The 21609-nt window shown below is 33.3% G+C and overlaps 1 protein-coding gene across 1 annotated transcript in view; it reads left to right on the plus strand.

Moving 5' to 3' along the window:
- STXBP5L (syntaxin binding protein 5 like) overlaps window positions 1-21609 on the plus strand; it is a 432652-nt gene that overhangs the window by 282116 nt on the left and 128927 nt on the right. Inside the window, exons 15-17 of the mRNA XM_032406647.1 lie at window positions 12444-12484; window positions 15787-16004; window positions 18260-18432. Of these exons, the coding sequence (XP_032262538.1) occupies window positions 12444-12484; window positions 15787-16004; window positions 18260-18432 (432 nt within the window). The remainder of the gene's footprint in view (window positions 1-12443; window positions 12485-15786; window positions 16005-18259; window positions 18433-21609) is intronic.

Consider the following 21609-nt stretch of genomic DNA (forward strand, 5'->3'; position numbering starts at 1 on the left):
AAAATCGTTCACCACAATCAAGTGGGATTTATTCCTGAGATGCAAGAGTGTTTCAATATTTGCAAATCAATGTGATATATCACATTAATAAAAGAGAGTATAAGAACCATATGATCATTTCAATAGATGAAGAAACTGTTTGACAAAGTACAACATCCATTCATGATAAAAACCCTCAACACAGTAGGGACAACAGAACATAGCTCAACATCATAAAGGCCATATATGAAAAACCCACAGCTAGTATAATCCTCAATTGGAAAAACTGAGAGCTTTTCCCCTAAGATCAGGAACAAGACAAGGATGTCCACTCTGACCACTTTTATTCAACATAATATTAGAAGTCGTAGCCACAGCAATCAGACAAGAAAAAAAAATAAAAGGCATCCAAATTGGCAAGAAGAAGTAAAACTTTTACTATTTGCAGATGACATGATACTATATCTAGAAAACCCAAAAGACTCCACCAGAAAACTGCTAGGACTGATACACAAATTCAGTAAAGTCCCAGGATACAAATCAAAGTATAGAGATCTATTGCATTTCTATACACCATTAATGAAGCAGAAGAAAGAGAAAGTAAGGAATCAATCCCATTTACAATTGCACCAAAAATAATAAAATACCTAGGAATAAACCTAACCAAAGCAGTGAAAGTCCTGTATTCTTAAAACTATAAAATACTGGGGCGCCTGGGTGGCTCAGTTGGTTAAGCGACTGCCTTCGGCTCAGGTCATGATCCCAGAGTCCTGGGATCGAGTCCCACATTGGGCTCCTGGCTCAGCGCGGAGCCTGCTTCTCCCTCTGATCCTATCCCCTCTCATGCTGTTTCTCTCTCTCTCAAATAAATAAATAAATAAAATCTTAAAAAAAAAAACTGTAAAATACTGATTAAAAAATTGAAGATTACACAAACAAATGGAAAGATATTCCATGCTCATGGATTGGAAGAACAAATTTTGTTCATGTGTCTATACTACCCAAAGCAATTTACACATTTAAAGCCACTCTATCAAAATACCACCAGCATTTTTTACAAAGCTAGAAAAAACAATCCTAAAATTTGTATGGAACCACAAAAGACCCCAAATAGCCAAAGCAACCTTGAGAATGAAAAACAAAGGTGGAGGCATCACATTTCCAGACTTTAAGTTACATTACAAAGCTTTAGTAATCAAAACTATATGGTACTGACACAGAAATAGATACATAGATCAATGAAACAATAGAAAATCCATAAATAAACCCAAAATTATATGGTCAAGTAATCTTTGAAAAAGGAAGAAAGAATATACCATAGGAAAAAGACACTCTCTTTCAACAAATGGCCTTGGGAAAACTGGATAGCTACATGGAAAAGAATGAAAGTGGACCACCTTCTTATAGCATTCACAAAAATAAACTCAAAATGGATTAAAGACCTAAATGTGAGACCCAAAACCATAAAAATGCTAGAAGAGAACACAAGCAATAACTTCTTTGACATTGACCATAGCAACTTCTTTCTAGATATTTCTCCTGAGGCAATTAACTACTGGGACTACATCAAAATAAAAAGCTTCTGCACAGTGAAGGAAACAGTCAACAAAACTAAAAAGAAACATGGAATAGGAGATATTTGCAAATGATGTATCTGATAAAGGGCTAATATCCAAAATATATAAAGAACTTATACAACCCCACACCCAAAAAAACCCAAATAATCCAATTAAAAAATGGGCAGAAGACATGAATAGTCATTTTTCCAAAGAAGACATACATATGGCCAACAGACATATGAAAACATGCTCAATATCACTCATCATCAGGGAAATGTAAGTCAAAACTACAATGAGATATTACCTCACACCTGTCAGAATGGCTAAAATCAACAACACAAGAAACAATGGGCCTTCGTGAGGATGTGGAGAAAGGGGAACCTTGTTGCATGTTGATAGGAATGCAAACTGGTGCAGCCACTGTGAAAAACAGTATGGAGGCTTCTCAAAAAGTTAAAAATAGAACTACCTCACAATCTAGCAATTACATATCAAGGTATTTATCCAAATAGAAAAATATTAATCCAAAGTGAATTAATTGATGTTTATAGCAGCAATTAATTGATGTTTATTATCTACAATAGCCAAATGATGGAAACAGCCCAAATGTCCATCAACTGATGAATGTATAAGGAAGATATGGTATATATATACATACACACAATGGAATATTACTCAGTCATAAAAAAAAAATGAAATCTTGCCATTTGCAATGACATGGGTGGAACTAGAGAGTATTAGGCTAAGTGAAATAAGTCAGTCAGAGAAAGGCAAATACCATATGATTTCACTTATATGTGCAATATAAGAAACAAAAACAAGCAAAGGGAAAAGAGAGAGAGGGGCAAACCAAGAAATAGACTCTTAGGGGCACCTGGGTGACTCAGTCGGTTAAGCATCTGCCTTCAGCTCAGGTCATGATCCCAGAGTCCCAGGATCAAGCCCCGCATCAGGCTCCCTGCTCAACAGGGAGTCTGCTTTTCCTTCTGACCCTCCCCCCACGATGCTCTCTCTCACTCTCTGTCAAATAAATAAAATATTTTTTAAAAATTAAAGAAATAGACTCTTAACTATGGAGAGCAAACTGATGGTAACCAGAAGGGAGGTAGGTGGGGGGATGGTTTAAATAGATAATGGAAATTAAGGAGTGCACTTTTGATTAGCACCTGGTGATGTATGAAAGTGTTGATTCACTATATTGTACACCTGAAACTAATATTATACTGTATGTTGACTAATTGGAATTTTAAAACTAAAAAAAAAAAATTACAAGACATTCAGACTTATTATAAAACTATAATGACTAAGATGGTGTGTTGATGGCAGAAATATAAACTGCCAGACAAACTGAATAAAAGAGAGAGTCCAGAAACATCTGTCATATATAGAGAGAATTGATTCTTTATGAACATGACTCTGCAAAGCAGTGAGGAAGAAATCTTTTAAGTAAATTATTCTGGTTAATTGGATATTCATATGGAATCTATTTTTACCACACCTCATACTAAAAATTTATTTCAGGTAAATGATAGATTTAAATGCTTCAAGAAAACAATAAAGCTTCAGGAGGAAAATAGAGGAGAATATTTTCTTGATGTTTGGAAGATTTCATAAAGAAAAATATAATTAGCACTAACCAGAAAGGGAAAAAAATTATAAATCAGATTACATTAAAACTAAGAACTTCTCTTCCTCAAAAGACACCATTAAGACACTGAAAATACAAATCACAGGAAAAGATTTTACATCATCTGTAAACAATGAAGTGCTTATATCACATATATATAAATAATTTTGACAAATATATGAAAAAGAGACAGTCAACTCAATAGAAAAAAAAATTGGCCAACAGACCTAACAAAAGAAGTAACCAAATAGTCATAAGCATGTGAAAAGGTGTTCATTACTCAACAGAGTAATGTAAATTCAAACCACAATGAGATAACATTGCACATACCCATCAGAATGGATAAAATTTTTAAAAGACTGTCCATACCTTTTTCTGATGTTGTGCAACAGCTAGAACTCTTTTGTGGAATAGTTAGCCTCTTTTGAAAATTCTTTGGCAGCATCTACTAACTCTTTGAAGCACTAATTTCACTCCCACATATATATTTAATAAAGTACATAATTGCCCCAAAATAGTGGTATCAAGGATTTTCAGAGGCACATAATTTGTAATAGTGCCAAAATAGAAATAACTTAAATGTTTAACAACACTAGAATGGATAAATATGCTGTGGTGTATTCATACAGTGCAATTCTATACAGCAATAATTTTTTAATCTATTGCTTCACACAGTACAAAAATCAATTTGACATTATGACGTGTATTATAGTAATACATATTATTGACTAAAAGAAACTAGACTTAAAATAATTGGTTCCACTTACAGATTTCAAAAACTAGTAAAACTGATATAGAGTGTTAAAAGACAATAGTGGCTACTATTGGGGAAGATGAAGGAATAGTGATTGGAAAGGAGAATGAAAGTGTTTTGGTTGATGTTCTATTTTTTAATCTGAGTAATTATACAGGTATATTCTTTTTGACTATCATTGTGGTATAATTTCATGATTCGTGCTGTGTGTTATAGTTAAGTAAAAAAAGTTACTTCAAAATATCAGGAAGTTACATTACTGAAAATGTCAGAGTAGGACTGGTTTCTCCACTAAATGATTATTAAGCTGGCAAAAACAGAATAATTTTTTTCAGAACTCTAGAATCTAACAGAATATTTGTAACAACCAGGGGAATGCTTAATGAAAAAAGAAGTTGCTATAAAATAAATAAGTCATGGGGATGTAATGTATAGCATGGTGAGTATAACTTATAATACTGTATTGTATATTTGAAAGTTTCTAAAAGAGTAGATCTTCAAAGTTCTCACCACAAGAAAAAAATATTTGTAACCATGTATGGTGATGGATGTTAACTAGACATCTGGTGATTATTTTACAAAATGTACAAATACCTAATTATGTGGTATACCTGAAACATACAATGTTAAATGTCTACTATATCTCATTTCTTTAAAAAGGTGCTGAATTTTGGTAAGAGAGCATATGTGGTATTTTACCTTACCCATTTAGAGTCTACCACTCCCCACCTCAGTGGTGGCCATGAAGATAGCAGCCTGCATTCCTCTTACATAGTTTTTTGGTGCCAGAAAGAGTAATAAATACAGACCTTATTCTCAAAGAATTGTAGTTATACTTGCCCTTTGTTTTTACCTGTTGGTGCCTCCCTGAAGGATTAGCTCAAGGGCTTACCTTTGTTTTCCCTGCCTCAGAGCTTTCCCAGGGCTAAAGTGGCTTCCTGGAAGGCATTTGTCTGAGTAATTAAAGGCAGATGTACAAGTTGCAGCTCACCTGGGGCAGGGGATAAGAGCAGGGGCAAACAATGGATAGTTTGTACTCTTGAAAAGAATAGGCTGTATGAGAAAATACATTAGGGAACAAAGGCTTTGTAAAGCTCCCACTTACACTGCAAAATCTAAATGTCCACATGCATGCCTACAGCTGGACACATGCTAAGAAAATACCTGAGAAGATTTTAGGATTTCCCCTCTAGATGAACTTTAGGCACCATGCAAACAGGAAGTGAAGGCTAATGCAGAGTTGGAAATAACCTGGCTTGCATTGCAGCAGTTTCCTAACACAGAATCAACTTGCTAAGACAAGGAGATGGTTTATTATTGTTGCTATTGTTATTGTTGCTATTGTTGTTTGGCTATAGTCATTTAATGAAATTGCTGTCAAATCACTAGCTGACCGGTAAGCTAATGGAGCAGAGATTTCAGAAGCAACACACAATGAAGAATACAATCTTTTAAACAGGTTTTTTTTTTTTTAAGATTTTATTTATTTATTTGAGAGAGAGTGTGTGAGAGAGAGCATGAGAGGGGAGAGGGTGAGAGGGAGAAGCAGACTCCCCACTAAGTGGGGAGCCCAATGTGGGACTCGATCTGGGGACTCCAGGATCATGACCTGAGCCGAAGACAGTCACTTAACCAACTAAGCCACCCAGGCACCCGAAGAATACAATCTTTAAAAAACTGTTTACATACTGACTTTTCTAAACAACAAAAACTTACAATAAGCATCAGCAGAAGAACTTGGGAAGGGGTAGAATCTAATTTTCAGTTTCCTCATTAATAATCAAAAGTCCAGTTTTCAACAACAAAAAATACAAGGCATATAAAGAAATAAGAAATCGTGGCCCATTCAGAGGGGAAAAATAGAATTTAATTGAAATGTACCTGAGGAAGCCAAGACATTTTACTTATGAAGACTTTAAATCAACTGTCTTAAATATGCCTAAAGAGCTAAGAGAAACCATGAACAAAAATTGAAGGTAACCAGAAGAATTAAGTCTCATCAAATAGTATTAATAAAAAGAAAATTTGTTAAAAAAAAAGAAATTAAATAGAAATTCTGGTGCTGAAAAGTACAACAGAAGTGAAAAAACTCATGAGAGGGATTCAGCCTTAGATTTGAGCAGGCAGAAAAAAGAATAAGTGAATTTGAAGGTAGGTCAATGGAAATGATTCCATCTGAAGATCAAAAATAGAATGAAAAATAATAATATCTAAGAGACCTGTGGGACATCATAAACCTTAACAAAATACACATGATGGCTGTCTCAGAAAGAGAGGAGGTAAAGAACATAAAGAATAGTTGAAGAAATAATGACTGTAAAATTCCCCAATTTGATGAAAAATTAACATATATCTCTAAGAATTTCAGTAAAATCTGAGTAGGATAAACTCGAAAAGATCCACACTGAAACACATTATGATCAAATTGTTGAAAGACAAAGACTGAGCAGATCCAGAGAAAAGATGTTGAAAGCAGTGAGACAGAAACAATTTGTCAAGTACAAGGGATCCTCAGTAAGATTAAGCTAATTTCTCATTAGAAACCATGAAGACAGAGATGGTAGGATGATGTCTTTAAAGTTCTGAAAGAAAAAAAACCTTTTAACCAACAATTCTATATCCAGCAAAACTATTTTTCGAAACTGAAGGAGAAGTTAAAACATTCTCAGATAAACAAAAGCTAAGGAAATTATTTCTAGTAGATCTGCCTTATGAGAAATGTTAATGAGAATTCTTCAGGCTCAAATGAAAACACATTAGATAGTAATTTGAAGCCATATGAGTAAATAAAGACCACTAGTAAAGGGTACATAGGTAAATATAAAAGCCAACATTATTTTATTTTTGTTTTTAACTCCTCTTTTTTCCCAAATACATAAAAGCATAATTACAAATCCATGGTGGTAATGGGCAAAACACATAAAGAAGTTGTGACAATAACAACATAGTGGGGTCATATAGCAACAGCTATATATAACATACAGCAATAGAGTTTTGGTATTGAAGCTAGTTAGCATTAATTCAAACTAGATTGTTATAAATTTAAGAGGCTAACATTAATGCCCAGGGTAACAACTAAAGAAACAACGAAAATATATACAGAAAATTAAATAAGAAACAAGAAAGGAAGCAAAATGGTACTTTTTTTATAATTAAGCATAAAAGAAGGCAGTCTTGGAGGCACTGAACAACAAAAAAGATATGACATATAGAAAATATATAGCAAGATGGCAGAAGTCCTTCCTTTTCAATAGTTCCATTAAATGAATTACACTCTCTAATTATAAGGCAGAGATTGGCAGAATGGGTAAAAATACATGATTTAATTGTATGCTTTCTACAGGAGACACACTTTAATTACAAAGACAAAAATATGTTGAAAATGAAAAGATTGAAAGAAGATGTTCCATGCAAACAATAAATTAAAGAAAGGCAGAGAGTAGCTATACTAATTTAATTTCTTATTTCCTTTATTTTTTTGTGGATATACTAATTTTAGACAAAATAGATTTTAAGTCTAAAATTGTTATGAGACGAAGAAGAGATTATATATTGATAAAAAAATCAAATGCATAGTATATGTGTATATTATAAACATATACATACGATAACAGAACTCCAAGATATATGAAGCAAAAATGGACAGAATTAAAGTAGGAAAGAGTTTTACAATAATAATTTCAATAAAAGGAAGAACATTTCAGATGGAAAAACTAGATAGAATATCACTAAGGAAGCAGAGGACTTGAACAGCATTATAAATTAACCTAAGAGACAATATATAGAACCCTCAACACAACAATAACAAAAACAAAGAACACATAGTTTTTAAAGGTGCATGTAACATTCTCCAGGACAGAGCAGTTGTTGGGCCACAAAACAAGTCTCACTAAATGTAGGAAGACTGAAACAATAGTTTCTTCTCCAACCAAAATATAATGAAACTGGTAGGTAATAACTGAAAGAAAATGGGAACAATCACAAATATGTGGAAATTAAGTAACATGCTCTTAAACAATAGACCAAAGTAGAAATCCCAAGGGAAATTGGAAAACACTTTGAGATGAATAAAAAGAAAAAGTAGAGACTTGTAGCAAAACCAATACCCAGGGGGAAATTTACAGCTATACTGCCTACATTAAAGGAAGGAAAAAGTTCTCAAATCAATAACCTATCTTTACATCCAAAGAACTGGGGGAAAAAAAGAAAAGACAACTAAAGCTTGCAGATGTAAGGAATAACAAAAATTCAAGCACAGATAAGCAAAGCAGAGGTCAGAAAGGCAATAAAGGAACTAAACAAAACCAAAATATGGACAGAATTGACTGAGTAACTATAGTGACTCAGAAAAAAATGACACTCAAATTATTAAAATTAGAATTAAAAGTGAGTATGATACTATCAACCTTACTTAACTAAAAAAGGGTTATAAAAGAATATTATGAACAACTATGCCAACAAAGTAAATAACCTAGATGAAATGGATAAATTCTGAGAAACAAACTACCAAAGCTGACTCAAGAAGAAATAGGTAATGTGAACAACTTTATAATAAGAGATTGTATCAGTAATCAAAACCTCCCATCAAAGAAAAGGCCAGGATCAGATTGCTTTATGATGAATTTTACCAATCATTTAAGGAGGTAACACCAAATGCTTCTCAAACATTTCCAAAAAATAGAGGGGAACACATTTTAACTCATTCTATGGGGCCAGCATTACCCTAACACCAAAGCCAGACAAAGACATCACAAGAAAAGAAAACTATGCAAAAATATTCTTTATGAATATAGATGCAAGTGTACTCAATGAAACACTAGCAAATGGAATCCAGTAGCATATTATTATGAGAATTATAAACCATGATCAAGTGAGATTCATTCTAGGAACACAAGAGTGTTTTAGCATACACTAATCAACATAATAACCACATCAATAGAATGAAAGGAGGAAAAACATGGTCATCTCTTACAGAAGAAGCATTGGACAGATTCCCTTTCATGATTTAAAACCACAACAGCAACATTCAAATAACTGAGGAACTTCCTTTGCCTGAAGTGGAACTTCCTTAATCTGGTAAAATGCATTTTTGCAAAACCCACAGATAACATGATATTCAATGGTGAAAGACTGAAAGCTTTTCCTCTGAGATCAGGAACAAGAAAACAATCCTGGCTTTTGCTACTTTTATTTCGTATTGTACTGGAAATTCTATCCAGAAGAGGCAAGAGTAATAAAAAGCATCTACTGTGGAAAGGAAGAACATTAGCTCTATTTGCAGATGTTATAATCATTTATATATATTAGTGTGTTTTTATATACTAACAATGAACAATTCACAAAGGAAATTAAGAAAGCAATTCCATTTATAATAGCATCAAAAAGTAAAATAAAATACTTAGAAACTTACCCAAGGAGATGAAGTGTTTATACACCAGAAACTATAAAACATTGCTGAAAGAAATTTAAAAACACAAAAATAGGGCACCTGGGTGGCTCAGTCGTTAAGCATCTGCCTTCGGCTCAGGTCATGATCCCAGGGTCCTGGGATCAAGCCCCACATCGAGCTCTCTGCTCGCCGGGAAGCCTGCTTCTCCCTCTCCCACTCCCCCTGCTTGTGTTCCTGCTCTTGCTATCTCTCTGTGTCAAATAAATAAAATCTATAAAAAAATACAAAAATAAATCAAATTATATCCCATGTTTAAGAATGTAACACTTAATACTGTTAAGATGGCAATATCCCAAAATGATGTAGAGATTCACTACAATCCTTGTCAAAACCCCAATGACCTTTTTGCAGAAATGAAAAAGGTTATCCTAAAATTAATGAAATTGCAAGTGACCACAAATAGTCAAAATAATCTTGAAAAATAACAAAGTTGAAGGGCTCACACTTCCCAATTATAAGATTCCCTCCATAGCTACGGTGATCAAGACTGTGTGGTAATGTCATAAGATTAGATATATAATTTAATGAAATAGAATTGGGATTCCAGAAATAAAATCATACATCTATGACTGATTTTTTATAAGTCTGCCAAGATCATTTAATGGGAGAAAGGATAATCTCATCAACAAATGTTGCTAGGAGAACTGGATATCCACATACAAAAGAATAAAGCTAGACCCTCCCCCAAATCTGTAAAGTTATCACACTCAACACCCAAAAAACCAAATGATCCAGTTAAGAAATAGAAGACATGAACAGACATTTTTCCAAAGAAGACATCCAGATGGCTAACAGACACATGAAAAGATGCTCAACATCACTCCTCATCAGGAAAATACAAATCAAAACCACAATGAGGTACCACCTCACACCTTTCAGATGGCTAAAATTAACACAGGAAACATCAGATGTTGGTGAGGATGCAACAATAAGGAATTGCTCTTACATTGTTGGTGGGAATGAAAACTGGTGCAGCCACTGTGGAAAACAGTATGGAGGTTCCTCAAAAAGTTAAAAATAGAACTACCGTAAGACTCAGCAATTGCACTATTTACCCAAAGGATACCAAAATACTGATTTATAGGGATACATGCACCCCGAGGTTTATACCAGCATTATCAACAATAGCCAAATTATGAAAAGAGCCCAAATGTCCATTGACTGATGAATGGATAAAGAAGATGTGGTGTGCATATATATATATCATGGAATATTACTCAGCCATAAAAAAAAATGAAATCTTGCCATTTGCATTGATGTCGATGGAGCAAGAGTGTATTATGCTAAGTGAAATAAGTCAGAAAAAGACAAATACCATATGATTTCACTCATATGTGGAATTTAAGAAACAAAACAGATGAACATAGGGGGAGGGGAAAAAATGAGAGGGAGGCAAACCATAAGAGAGACTCTTAATATAGAGAACAAACTGAGAGTTGCTGGAGGGAAGGTTGTAGGGGGGAATAGGCTTGATGGGTGATAAGTATTAAGGAGGGCACTGGGTTTTATATGTAAGTGATGAATCACTAAAATCTTCTGAAACTAATATTACACTCTATGTTAACTAACTAGAATTTAAGTAAAAACGAAATAAAAAAATAAAGTTAGACTCCTACATCATGCCATATGCAAAAATTAACTGAAATATGATGAAAGATTTGAATTAATGGCTAAAGCTATAAAGTTCAAAGAGAAAACAAAGGGGTAATCTTTCACGACCTTGATTATGGCAAAAGTTTCTTAGACATTATACCAAAAGCATAAATAACAAAAGAAAAAATAGATAAAATGGTCTTCATCATCAGGTGAAAAGACAACACTGAGTTGGAAAAAATTTTCAAATCATATCTGATAGGGTTTAGTATTCATAATATATAAATAATTCTTAGAGCTCAACAATAGAAAGACAAACACTTTTAAGTGAGCAAAGAACTTGTGTAGACTTTTTCAAAAAAGTCTACAAAATGGGTAACAAGCACATGAAAATATGCTTAACATCATTAGTCATTGGGGAAGTGAAAATCAAAGCCACAATTATGTGTACCACTTCATACCCACTAGGATGGCTAAAATTTTTTTAAAAAGGGAAATAACAAGTGTTGACAAGGATATAGATTAATTAGAACTACATACATTGCTAGGGGGAATGTAAAATGGTGAGGCTGATAAGGAAAATGGTTTGGCAATTTCTCAAAAAGCTAAACAATTATCATATAACCAAGCACTTCCACTTTTAGGTATATACAAAACTTGTACATGAATGCTCATAGAAGCATTATTCACAATAGCCAAAAGGTAGAAACAAATGCTTTTTTTGTTTTTATTGAGATGATCATATGGTTTTTCTTCTTTAATCTGTCAGTATGATGAATAACAATATGGTGATTGATTTTTTTAATGTTTAACTACTCTTGCATTCCTAGGATGAACTGCAACTTAGTCATGATTTATTATCCTTTCTATGTTTTTTATTTGATTTGCTAATATTTTATTGACAATGTTTATACCTGTGCTTGAGGAATAAGGTTTTGTAATTTTCTTTTTTGGTTTTGGTGTCAGGTTAAAGCTGAACTAATAAAATGTTGGAATTATTCTATCCTTTTTATTTCTAGATTAGATATTATAGAATTACCATTATGTTATTGCCAAATAATGATACAACTCTAGATAGCTTTAAGGATTTGCTTTTTATATTTTGAAGCTTAACTTTAATTTCACTATGATATTGACTTCAAAATTATTTTAATGTAACCAAATTAAGTCAGGTATTTTTTATTGAGAGTAAACAATTTTATATAAAAATATATTGCTCATTCAAGCCAGTTTTCATTGTTCTCTATTCAACATAAAATCTTCTTACAGTAAAATCTATTGTTCTTTTTTAAATCTAGATTTTAGTGCATTGTTTAAAAAGTAAACCACTACCATGAGCTTGGAAATGGTTTAGCATATATAAGTTCTCATTAGAATGGGATTTTGAATCAAATTTTAGCAATAACTCAAGTTTTTATACATTTGGAATGATTATGATTTTTTAAATTTACTGTAATTAATGCTAATGTATTTTTTATCTAGTCATGCAGACGGATCAATAAAATTTTGGGATGCTTCTGCAAGTAAGTTTTAAGTCTCTTGTTCTATAACAGAAAATACTTGGTTAATATTTACTCAGAGCCATCACCACTTTTTAGTTTGGACAATTAATACTTCAGATACATTTTTAGCATGCATATATGGCTATGTTATAAAAATCCATTTCCTATGTTAAATAAGTTTAAAGTACTATCTCTACTATACTTTTCCTTTATAATATAAACTGGACTGAATTCACTATCAGTAACCCATTATATTTACAAAAGGTAAGGTATGTTGAAAAAAGTACCAAACTTTGTCAGATTAAGTCAGTTGAAGGAATTTCCTTTACCTCTAGCTCTTGTCCTGGAGAAGTTTTTTTTTTAATCTCACTAGTCCACTTTTCTACTTGTCTACCAAGCCTTGTATGAATCAAAAGAAATGATTTGATAAATGTAAAATTCTTTTAAGATGTTTGAAAATTATATAGTTTAAGGAATAAGGTAGTCTTCTCAGTGTTGAAGGGCATGCAAAGATATTTCAGACTTGATTATATCCATATATACCCTTCACAAAACTTATATTTACTAAATCAGATAAAGAAATGCACATATATGAATAGAAGGCAAACAGTATGATAAGAAATCTAAATGTAATATAACTCAAATTCTGTTTGTTACCAGAAATTTGAGATTTGTTTGAACCAGGTAGAACCAGAAAGGGTATTTTGATGGGGTAATATTTAATGTGAGTTTTAGAAGATAGTTAAGATTTTAGTAGTCAGGAATAGGAGGACAATAATAAGTGAGCAATGGCTCAGTTTCTGAGGATGGGTAACCAGCAAGATATGGGTAACTCTTTTGGAAATGAGGAATACAAGAGAGTGCTAGAGGTTTGAATTTTGTAATCACACCACGAAATCCAAGTGTCTAGCAGGTAGGAAAAACAGTCAAAAATGGACAGTCATATAGAAGCAGCATAAAAGTGATAGTTGAAGTTGTAGAGGTAAACAGCTTCTGAGGAAGACCATGATAAACACAAAAGCAAAGGGAAGAAGGTTGAATATTGGTGATACTCTTAGCCTGTAAGCTAGACTCTTTCAGCAGTGGAGTGAACCATCAGCAAGAGAAAATGATTAAAATATGTAAAACCATGAATTTTGAGGCACCTTTTTGAACTCACACAATAGAGAACAATGGCTCAGGGAGAAATTCCAAAGGACAAAAGATTTTCTTTGGATGAACTTTTTCTTGTAAATCTGACTTTGTTCCAAGAACACAATTTTATAGTGACATTATTGTTCCTTTCACACCACCTCAAAGTCACTCCTTAGCTTCTAAAATGTGAGAAGACACTTTAACATTCTAACGATTAAGGTTTGCAGGATGTTTAATATTTTTACTGTAACCAATTATAAGGACGCATTTCCAATTTAGTGGATGTCATTGAAGAAATATCACTTAGTCTGCCAATTTTGAGGAATACTGTTCAGTACAGAAGTAAGGTTTTACTGAATTTGAATAACTGAGTTTGTTATTTATGTGTATTTGTTTTCTTTGCTGAGTAATAAATTACCACAACTGAGCAGCTTAAAACAGTACTTATATATTATCTCACGGTTTCTGTGTGTCAGTAATTTGGGTACAGTTTAGCTGGGTTCTTTGCTTAGGGTTGCCTGAGACTGCAGTCAAGGTTTTGGCTAGGGCTGCAGTTTCATTTGAGATTTAGTGTCCTCATTCAATCTCAGGTAGTTGGCAGAATTTTCTTGTAGCATTATAACTCATGGCAACTTGTTTCTTCAAGCCTGGCAAGGGAGTGTCATTCTAACCTCAGGGAGGGCACACCAGTCCCTCTTTTAATTATGATTATGTCAGCCCAATTAAGGATAACCTCTGTTGACTAACTCCAAGTCAACTAATTAGGGGCCTTAATTATGTCTGCAATATCCTTTTACCATTGTTACTGTCACATAAAATAATCATGGGAGTGATACCCCATCTGACCTAGAAGGCAGGCTATAGCACCTAGTATAATTAATGCCTTATCCATTTTCGAAATGTTTCGGTTTGACATAATTTTAGACTTAGAGAATAATTGCAAAAAAATACCATGAAGTGTTCTATAGCTTTTAGCCAGGTTCCCCAAATGTCAGTGTATACTACATTTGTTCTTCCACCTTCCTCCCTCTCCCTCTTCTCCATATGTTCACATATATGTATAGCTTTTGTAACCATTTGTGAGTTGCAGTGATCTCTTCTTACATTACAGCCCTAAAAATACTTCATTGTATATTTCCTACAAACAAGACATTCTTTTACATAGTCAAATTATAGTTATCAAAATCAGGAGATTAATACTGATGCAATACTATTATCTAACCTCCAAGTCTTACTTAGTTTTCACCAATTGTCCCAATAATATCTTTTATAATAAAAGAAATTTGAGGATTATTTATTGCATTTATCATCTTTTGAGTTTTCCTCAATTTGGAATTGTTTATGAGTCTTTATTTCATGAAATTGATATTTTTGAGGACTTGGGCCAATTATTTTTGTAGAATCTTCAATTTGGGTTTGACTGACGTTTCTCATGATTAGCTTCAGATTATGCATTTTTGACAGCAATTCCCAGATTTTTAGAAATTCTCTTAAGGATCTTTTATAGAATCAGAACTTTTTTATAGGAGAGTTATCATCGGGGTCTATAAGGGAAAAAATATTCCCCCAAATAAATATTCCTGAAAACAATTCACCATCCCCAGAGTTTTTAAAAATTATAACTGATCCTTTTCTAATACAGAGCCACTTGGAAAAGATTCTTTCTAAAATAACTACAGATTATTGGACTCTCAATATTACTAGCTAGTAAATTACAAATGTTTCTCATCTTAAGGATTGTCTAGAAATTTGTTGAGAAGAGTAAACTCTCTAAGAATAGCTTCAATCTCTCATGTAGCAATCAAAGGGGAAAACTGTAGAAGAGAATTAGGTTCAGTATTTCCATTGTAACCTTTCTGAGCCACAATGTTTTCATCAATAAATGAGGATAAAAATACTCACTTCATGGGACTTTTCTGAGGATTACATGAGACAATGCATACAAAGGACCTACAAATTCTTTGGTATATAGTATATGTGCAATAAATGTTTATTTTTCTCTGGAATCTCCATCCAGCTAAACTGTAATGATAAGAGTATATGACACTGAATGCTTCCTAGTTAACATGTAATTTATTTTGTCTACTTGGGTTTTATTTTAGTGCTTTAACAAATATATTGAAAAAGCTTCAATGAGATCTAAGAATTAAGTTCAAATTAGAAGATAACTATGTTTCAATATCTTATAGTAACTCTGCAGATGCTGTACAAGCTCAAAACTTCAAAAGTGTTTGAAAAACAGAAGGTAGGAGAAGGAAAACCAACATGTGAAATTATAGAGGAAGATCCATATGCCATTCAGATGATTTACTGGTGTCCAGAGAGCAGAATATTCTGTGTATCAGGAGTTTCTGCATACGTCATAATTTATAAATTCAGCAGACATGAAATAACAACAGAAATAGTGGTAAGTTTTTTTAAAATTTAATGCTTACAGCTAAAGCTATTAAAAGAAAGCAATTATCATAGATTTTGGCTAGGGTTTGGTATGGTTTTAAGCCTTCAAGACTACTGTATTTGGCCAGTAATCCAATTCATAGGATTTTGAATTATTCTTGTTACCTAGTATAACATATTGAAAAATAGTTTGGCTTAAAATGAAAAAAACATTTCTCTACCAAAACTTTGTATTATTAAATAGAATGGATTATGTGTATATAGAATTTATACAGTCATTGCTTTATGTATAAATGTCAAATTAATGAAAGCTTTGTTGTATATCTTTATTAAATTTTTTTCTTGTCAATTGCCACAAGTGATCATTTCTCAACTACAATAAGATTATTTTTAATAATTTTCTAGATAGCAACATTTTTATAGGATGGAAATAATTATGGGGTACCTTATCTAAATTTTAAACTAATCAAGTAATTTAATTATTCAATTATGGTCTCATAGGATAAATTAAATAAAAATTAAAGCATCTATAGATAATTGGCCTACCCTACTGAGTCCATTTTACCATTTTATCAGAAAATAAAGATTATCTACTAAAGGCCTGTCTAAAACTGTTTTTACCTCAACAGCAAATTTAAGTACTGCCCTGTTAAAGTATATGAGTTAAAATCCCACCCAATCTTTGGAGTCAGATAAGCCTATATTTTAATTCTGGCTTTACCAGTAAATAGCTACATGACTCTGAGCAAGTCACAAGGCTCCAGTAGTCAGTAGTAGAGTCTGGGTAAGACCAAGTTTCATACACTCATATAATTTTCTGTGTAAATAAAATGGAAAAATGGAAAGTAATAATAAATTACAAATGATAATGCCAATTTCATAGGGTTCTTATGAGGATTATATAAAATCATTAACATTGTGTCTAGGTATAGTTAGCACTCAATAACTGCTAATTGTTACAGTCACTATAGATTTTTTTAGTTTTTAATACAATTATGACAGTAATTTGGTAATATTGCTGTATTACTACCCCATAATGACATTTGTTTTCAGCTTCAAAAATGCTGATTTTTTTAATCATATGATTTCACTCATATGTGGAATTTAAGAAACAAACAGAAGAGCATAGGGGAAGGGAGGGAAAAATAAAACAAGATGAAATCAGAGACAAACCATAAGAGACTCTTAACCATAGGAAACAAACAGGTTTGCTTAAGGAGGGGAGGGTCTGGGGGTATGGGGAAAATAGGTGATGGACATTAAGGAGGGCATGTGATATAATGAACTCTGGGTGTTATATAAGACTGATGAATCACTGAACTCTACCTCTGAAACTATAATATACTATATGTTAATTAATTGAATTTCTAAAAATGCTGATTTTTACATTGTAAAGCAAATGTTTGTTATAAAATCAATTTTAATTAAAGCATTGAATGCAGTCATCAAGTACTTAATTTGTAAACATTTTTAGATTAAAAAAAGGTTTTGGGTCATCTTTTTATTTCAATACAGTTTATCATATGTTTTTCAATTAAGCAATTCTAACCAAGCTAATGAAATTGAGCTAAGCTAATGAAACAAAAATTAGAATTTATTTTGGAAAACGTTTACTAAATTCAAATTCAAAGTAGAATTTTTTTTTTTTTAAAGATTTTATTTATTTATTTGACAGAGAGAGAGATAGCGAGAGCAGGAACATAAGCAGGGGGGAGTGGGAGAGGGAGAAGCAGGCTTCCCGCCGAGCAGGGAGCCCGATGTGGGACTCGATCCCAGGACCCTGGGATCATGACCTGAGCCGAAGGCAGACGCTTAACGACTGAGCCACCCAGGCACCCAGAATTTTTTTTTAAACTAAAAAACTTGTACAAATAATAATTTGTTATGTATGTGTATATAAACACATCCAATTTATTTTCTTTCACTGGAATAACCATGACCAATTTCTTATTTCATTATATATGGAGTTGTAATTTATACCTTTAAAGGAGTATTTGGTATATAAAAACTTTATCTCAACTAGTAGGTATTTTTCTTATAAATTTGAAGAATTAAGAAATATTTTACATTTTTTGTGAATGCCAGTGAATGTTCTATGTATTTCACTATTTAAATCAATCTGGGATATTTCAACTTTACTATAAATCAAAACTGAACATATTAATATGAAAAAGTAATAATTACCAAAAAGTTATCAGAAATTTTAATGTGATTACTTATTATTATGACTTAGATTAAATTAAAACTTGATTTTTTTTTTTTAAGTCATTAGAGGTACGACTTCAATATGATATTGAAGATATTATTACCCCAGAACCAGAAACAAGTCCTCCATTTCCAGATCTCTCATCCCAGCTTCCTTCTTCAAGGAGTCTTTCCGGAAGCACTAACACTGTGGCTAGTGAAGGAGGAACAAAGGACAGTATCCCATGCCTCAAGTAAGAGCTGCTACCAAATTTTGAAACAATTTTACATATTAGTCATATAATACTTTGAAACTGTGCCAAATAAAATTGTTCTTCTCTTTTATTAAGTTGCTGTCAATTGACCTACACTCTACCAAGGGGTACTGTGGTCTTTCTTTGAATATCCATGAAGGTGGCACAAGATTTTTATCCTTCATTACAAATCATAGATTTTCTTTCCAGAAGGATCCTAAAAACATGGTTTTAATAGAATGGGAACATGTATGGCAGGGCAGAAACTTGGCCACTTGCTTGTTATCTCCCAATTGAAAAAGTATGTTTAGGGAATTTCTTCAGTTTTCTTGGAATCAAAAAGAAAACCACATTTACTATCTACTACAAGAATACCTGGTTAGAAAAAAAAGGATTTCTCTCATGATTGCTAGGATATTGCAAAAATAATATTTCTTTCTTCTTTTTAACTAATGCTATGAAGAAGGTGAGATTTAAACAAAAAGTGATGAGGGAGTTAGCTGAAATGTATCTGGTAGAAGAGCATTCCAGGCAGAAGGAACAGCTAGAGCAAATGCTTTAAAGTGCCTCACATATAACGTTCCATGCTGATGGACTGGAAGAACAAATATTATTAAAATGTCATGTTTCCCAGAGCAATCTATATTCAATGCAATCCCTATCAAAATACCATCAACATTTTTCACAGAGCTGGAACAAATAATCCTAAAATTTGTATGGAACCAGAAAAGACCCTGAATAGCCAAAGGATTGTTGAAAAGGAAAACCAAAGTTGGTGGCATCACAATTCCAGACTTCAAGCTCTATTACAAAGCTGTAATCATCAAGACAGTATGGTACTGGCACAAAAACAGACACATAGATCAATGGAACAGAATAGGGAACCCAGAAATGGACCCTCAACTCAATGGCCAACTAATCTTTGACAAAGCAGGAAAGAATATCCAATGGAAAAAAGACAGTCTCTTTAATAAATGGTATTGGGAAGGTTGGACAGCCACATGCAGAAGAATGAAACTGGACCATTCTCTTACACAATATACAAAAATAGACTCAAAATGGATGAGAGACCTAAATGTAAGACAGGAATCCATCAAAATCCTAGAGGAGAACACAGGCAACAACCACTTCGACCTCGGCCACAGCAACTTCTTGCTAGACACATCTCCAAAGGCAAGGGAAACAAAGGCAAAAATGAACTATTGGGACTTCATCAAGATAAAAAGCTTTTGCACAGCAAAGGAAACAGTCAACAAAACCAAAAGACAACCAACAGAATGGGAGAAGATATTTGCAAATGACATATCAGATAAAGGGCGAGTATGCAAAATCTATAAAGAACTTATCAAACTCAACACCCAAAGAACAAATAATCCAGTCAAGAAATGGGCAGAAGACATGAACAGACGCTTCTCCAAAGAAGATATTTAAAAGGCCAACAGACACATGAAAAAAGGCTCCACATCACTCAGCATCAGGGAAATACAAATCAAAATCACAATGAGATACCACCAGTCAGAATGGCTAAAATGAACAAGTCAGGAGACAACAAATGTTGGCAAGAATGCAGAGAAAGGGGAACCCTCCTACACTGTTGGTGGGAATGCAAGCTGGTACAGCCACTGTAGAAAACAGTATGGAGGTTCCTCAAAAAGTTGAAAATAGAGCTACTCTATGACCCAGCAATTGCACTACTGGGTATTTACCCCGAAGATACAAATGTAGTAATTTGAAGGGGCACGTGCACCCCAGTGTTTATAGCAGCAATGTCCACAATAGCCAAACTATGGAAAGAGCCCAGATATCCATTGACAGATGAATGGATAAAGAAGGTGTGGGGGGTGTGTGTGTGTGTGTGTACTGTATACACAATGGAATATTACACACAATGGAATATTACCCAGCCATCAAAAAAATGAAATCCTGCCATTTGCAATGATGTGAATGGACCTAGAGGGTCTTATGCTAAGTGAAATAAATCAATCAGAGAAAGACAATTATATGATTTCATTCATATGTGGAATTTAAGAAACAAAACAGAAGAGCATAGAGGAAGGGAGGAAAAATAAAGTAAGACAAAATCAGAGAGGGAGACAAACCATAAGAGACTCTTAACCATAGGAAACCAACTGAGGGTTGGTGGAGGGGATGGGGTGGAGGGAGGGTAATTGGGTAATGGGCATTAAGGAGGGGACATGATGTAATGAGCACTGGGTGTTATTTACAACTGATGAATCACTGAACTCTACCTCTAAAACTAAATATACTATATGTTAATTAATTTAAACTAAATTAAATTTAAAAAAATTAAGTGCCCCACATATAAGGATGTCAGTGTAACTGGGAGAACAGGAGCAAGGTGGGGCGTAGTGGGGAGGATAGTAGGAGATGAAGTCAGATGAGTAATAGCCAATATAGGCCATTGTAAGGACCTTGGCTTTTATTCCTAATTAAATGGGGCCTCATTATAATGTTTTGAATAGAAAGGAGACATGATCAGACTTAAATTTTAAATTGATCACTTTTGTGGCTTTGTTGAAGATGGATTTTGAGATGCAAGGGAAGGGAGAAGCCAGGAGACCAGTAAAGAGGCTATTGCACCAACTAGAGATGATGTTAAAGGCTGACAGATTCAGCAAATAAAAATACAGGATACCGATTTAAATTTGAATTTCAGATAAACAGTAAACATTTTTTAGTATCAGTATATCCTAGATACTACATGCGACACACTTACAGTAAAAAACAAAAACAAAAACCTATTTATTGTTTATTTGAAATTCAGATTTAAATATGGAAAGAACCCATATATCCATCAACTGATGGCTAGATAAGGATGTGGAATATATATATAATGGAATATTATTCAGCCATCAAAAAGAATGAAAGCTTGCCATTTACAACAACATGGTTAGAACTAGAGAGTATTCTGCTAAGCAAAATAAGTCAGAGAAAGACAAATACCATATGATTTCACTCATATGTAGAATTTAAGAAACAAAACAGATTAACATAGGGGAAGGGAAGGAAAAAGAAAATAAGACAAAAACAGAGAGGGAGGCAAACCATAAGAGACTCTTAACTATAAGAAATAAACTGAAGGTTGCTGGAGAGGAGGTGGGTGGGGGGATGGGGTAACTGGATGATGGGCATTAAGGAGCAGACTTGAAGTAATGA

The sequence above is a fragment of the Phoca vitulina genome, unplaced genomic scaffold, assembly GCF_004348235.1.
Source record: "Phoca vitulina isolate PV1807 unplaced genomic scaffold, GSC_HSeal_1.0 scaffold8, whole genome shotgun sequence".
NCBI lineage: Eukaryota > Metazoa > Chordata > Mammalia > Carnivora > Phocidae > Phoca > Phoca vitulina.